At 39.5% G+C, this 4,521-nt stretch overlaps 1 protein-coding gene across 1 annotated transcript in view; it reads left to right on the top strand.

The window, feature by feature from the left end:
• LOC115559858 (E3 ubiquitin-protein ligase rnf213-alpha-like) overlaps positions 1-2,086 on the top strand; it is a 41,118-nt gene extending 39,032 nt beyond the window's left edge. Inside the window, 3 exon segments of the mRNA XM_030378996.1 lie at positions 187-276; positions 550-728; positions 980-2,086. Of these exon segments, the coding sequence (XP_030234856.1) occupies positions 187-276; positions 550-728; positions 980-1,139 (429 nt within the window). The 3' untranslated portion in view covers positions 1,140-2,086.
• Positions 2,087-4,521: the final 2,435 nt, after the last annotated feature.

Here is a 4,521-nt window from a genome sequence, read left to right as displayed (position 1 = left end):
GAAATATCTATGATGATATCGTCTGGGTCCACCTCCAGAGGGGGGGTTGGATGTAATGGTGGTTGTCTGTCTACTTTGTGATTCCTGGCCTGAGCTCCAGTGAGTACAGATACAGTGAGGTCAGGCGTCTCGCTCTGGGATGCATGATGGAGCCTGAGTGGTGCCCCTCTCTCTCCGTCCCTGCAGGCCCTGGCTGTGTGCAGGTTGAGGCACTGTGTGGCCCTGTGGCAGCTCCTCACCTCGCTCAAGTCCCAGAACATGATGCGGCTCAAGGGGGTAAGGCGGCTGTTCAGCCCTGACGCACATCAAACCACACCAGGGGGCTGGAGAAAGTCTTGTGGATAGTTTCCTTCAGATTCATTATTCATCCCGCAGGAAGTTATATTTTACAGCTGCTGCTGAACAATCCGAATCGAAGGATATTGGAATGAAAATAAGCATGCAATATGAATATGAGCTGGAACACAAACAATTATCGTTCGATACTTAACTTGTTTTATAGATTTACAGTATATTTAAAGTATATGATATACTACGGCATGTGTGCAGGATCCGTTCGCGGCGTTCCCCGAGAAGTACAAGCTGCCTCTGAGCGATGAGGACCGCAGGCTGCTGTCGGGGTTCATTGTGAAGACCGTCGCCGACGGCTTCCTGCTGGAGATGCACGAGTTCCTCCTCCTGAAGCTGAAGAACCCCAACGCCCCCGAGGAGTACCGACCGGACTGGGGGTGAGCGAACCGGGACACTCAGACCGGCTCCTGGTCGCTCTGGGATTAATTACTTTTCTAGATACACACACATGTATCTATGTGTCCATTTACTGTGTGTGTGTGTGTGTGTGTGTGTGTGTGTGTGTGTGTGTGTGTGTGTGTGTGTGTGTGTGTCTACAGCAAATGTAAGACATGGGACATTGCTTTCAGAGTCTTCAGTGGATACATCTGTGGTGTGCTTTCTTAATAACGGCCTCTTGTCATTTCAGGCTGAGAGACACGGTGGTGTCCTACATGGAGCGCAAAGACCTGGATGTTTCTCCTGAGGTGGAAGACTTGTTTCCAGAAGAGATCTGCCTCTCCCATTACATAGAGGCTTGGAAGTTCAGTGTGGTCTTCAAACAGGAAAATAGCAGTCAGAGATTTTGACGGTGAAGTGATCGATCAGGGATATCTCTTTCCTAGAACAGCTCAGATAATGGTGACATTCTATTTTGATAAACAGCGAAAGGAAGAAAAGAAAGAGAAAACATGCATGAGAGATGGGGTTGGTTTTACCCGCAGCAAGCAGTTGAATATGAGTGTAAAACAGGAACAATTCAAAATATATATTTTTGTTTTGTTAGAAATTTAGAAATCAAGATAGATTTAATATTTTTCTTTCAATATCATTGATACTTTTTTAATTTCATACCTGCTTCTTACTTTTTTTTAATTTGATTGAGGCTAGAATTCCACCCGCTCCAGCCCAAGGTGGCTCTCACAAAAGCTAACCATTTTGGACATTGCGGAGCCTAACAAGCTCTAAATTTAACCTAGAACACAATGTTAAGGTTAAACAGTTGCAGTATTTCTTCTTTCATTGTTGCTAAAATGATTAATCGATTGGAAATATGATTGTTATGTGTCAGGCGTTTGTTTGTGGAGACCCCCGTTTATATGCCTAGAGGCTAGTTGCGGAGTACAAGCCTCATCAATATGTGAGCTTATCTCGAATAAAGTCAAAACACTTTTTCAAGTTACAAACAGACACACCCACACACACACAGCTGAGCTATTCTTTTTTTCTCAAATGTATTCAAACTTGTATCACTTTAGGTATTGGTTTTACTCATACACTTAATTTGTTTCCAACCATTTTACATTTTTTAAATGGTTTGCATGATTACATTATTTACTCCACTTTTTAAAGATATCTTTATTCGTATTCATATCATTTTTTAGAAGAATTTGGCAAATTTTTTACATATCATACCAAATGGATGCTTTATTTTAACTCATGCCAACCTGTCTATCATAAAATTCTAATTGTATTCACAGAATTTGTTGAACATATAATCCTAATTAAAATAACCATCTTGGTTTTCTGATTGTCATTCCGTTTAAATTTGTGTTGCTATCATTTGCTCTTATCCTTACCTACTTGGAGGACGCATCCACGCATCGACAGTGATCAACATTACACGCACACAATGACACGCCCATTCCCGGGATGCTGCATCATTACCAGGGGACAGGAGGCGACATCCGTGATGGAGTGCTCAGGAAATGCCCTTCTGCCCCCAGGTTAGAGGGACTCTGGCCCTCTCGATTGGAGGGAGAGAAGCTCAATGTGTTTCTGATCAGGGTGATCGACATGATAAGGACAGAGAGCATAAAGGGTTGGCCTGGCTCCTTAATTTGATTTCCTCTCTACCAAAGCAGTTGTTTAGCATAACAATGTCAAATGGGAGCACAGGGCCCTTGTTGACAGGTAAATCATGCAAGTGACCACCCGCGGTGTGCGCTCTGGCACTCAATGTAAGCGATATCCAGAAATGTAGTCAATGGTTTAGATTTTTACTTTTTTGTAGTTAGGGGTCGCCTTCTCTCATACAATGAAAGGAGTCGATTATCGAATGTTTTCATTCTCGATGGAGAAGGGAGATGGTGAGCGGGTCCTGAGTTGGGTGCAGTGGTGGGTAGAGTACTGAAAAACTATAGGCTACTCAAGTAAAAGTACAATTACTTCCTTCAAAATCTACTTGAGTAAAAGTAAATGTTCCAATTGGAAAACCCACTTGAGTTAGAGTAAAAAAAGTATCTTCTTACAAATTGGTCGTCATGAAAAAAAACTTAAAGGGTAACACTGTTGTCTTGGTCAAATAAAATATAAGGGGTAACACTGTCGTTTTTTATTGGTCGTCATGAAAAAAAACATAAGGGAAATAATTGAAATACACAGATACATTTTAATGTCATGTATATCCCCTTTATTGATGATTGATTATTGGGTATTGTCATCGCCTCAGTGATGCAGTGGAGTGCACTCTGCCTAATCCACTGGAGAATGTGGCTCAATTTCTGTGGAAAACACAATATCTTTAATTTTAAACGTAATTCTATCAAGTCTATTGCACTGTCATATATAACCTCAGACATATTTACTTTATAAAACTCAGTGGGAAGTGGAGAGAGCTTTGAGCTAACCCCCTGGAGACCGGGGTCCAAGTCTGGTTAATGTCTTCTGTTGGAAGACTCTTATCTCTATTTCATGCGAATTATAAAGTCAAGTATAACCTTTGTGTTGTCATTATTCGGTGTCTTGATGGTGCATTGATAAGTTAGGAGGTTAACACTCTAAACAGCACTGGTTCGGATCCCCGCAATAACATCGACAGGGGTACCCCTGTCGCTATTTATTGGTCAACATGGAAAAAACATGAGGGGTAACTCTGACGTTTTTTATCGGCCGTCATGAAATAAACATAAGGGGTAACACTGTCGATATTTTTCAAATAAAACATAGGGGGTAACACTGTTGTTTTTCTTTGGTAGTCATAAAAAAACCACGAGGGGTAACACTGTCGTTTTTTATTGGTCAACATGGAAAAAAAACATAAGGGGTAACGCTGTCGTTTTTTATTGGTCGTCATGAAAAAAAAACATAGGGAGTAACACTGTTGTTTTTTATTGGTCGTCATGAAAAAAAACATAAGGGGTAACACTGTCGTTTTTTATTGGTCGTCATGAAAAAAAACATAAGGGGTAACACTGTTGTTTTTTTATTGGTCTTCATGAAAAAAACATAAGGAGTAACACTGTTGTTTTTTGTTGGTCAACATGGAAAAAAAACATAAGGGGTAACACTGTCGTTTTTTATTGGTCGTCACGAAAAAAAACATAAGGGGTAACACTGTTGTTTTTTTATTGGTCTTCATGAAAAAAACATAAGGGGTAACACTGTTGTTTTTTATTGGTCTTCATGAAAAAAAAAATAAGGGGTAACACTGTCGTTTTTTATTGGTCACCATGGAAAAAAAACATAAGGGGTAACACTGTCGTTTTTTATTGGTCGTCATGAAAAAAAACATAAGGGGTAACACTGTTGTTTTTTTATTGGTCTTCATGAAAAAAACATAAGGGGTAACACTGTTGTTTTTTATTGGTCAACATGGAAAAAAAACATAGGGGGTAACACTGTCGTTTTTTATTGGTCGTCATGAAAAAAAACATAAGGGGTAACACTGTTGTTTTTTATTGGTCTTCATGAAAAAAACATAAGGGGTAACACTGTTGTTTTTTATTGGTCATCTTGAAAAAAAAGATAAGGGGTAACACTGTTGTTTTTTATTGGTCGTCATGAAAAAAAACTTAAAGGGTAACACTCTTGTCTTTGTCAAATAAAATATAAGGGGTAACACTGTCGTTTTTTATTGGTTGCATGAAAAAAAACATAAGGGAAATAATAGAAATACACACATACATTTTAATGTCATGTATATCCCCTTTATTGATGATTGATTATTGTATATTTTCATCGCCTCAGTGG

This window comes from Gadus morhua, chromosome 2, assembly GCF_902167405.1.
Source record: "Gadus morhua chromosome 2, gadMor3.0, whole genome shotgun sequence".
In the NCBI taxonomy this organism is placed as follows: Eukaryota; Metazoa; Chordata; class Actinopteri; order Gadiformes; family Gadidae; genus Gadus; species Gadus morhua.
Note: the sequence above shows the minus strand (reverse complement) of the source record. Positions and strands in the feature narration are given on the sequence as shown.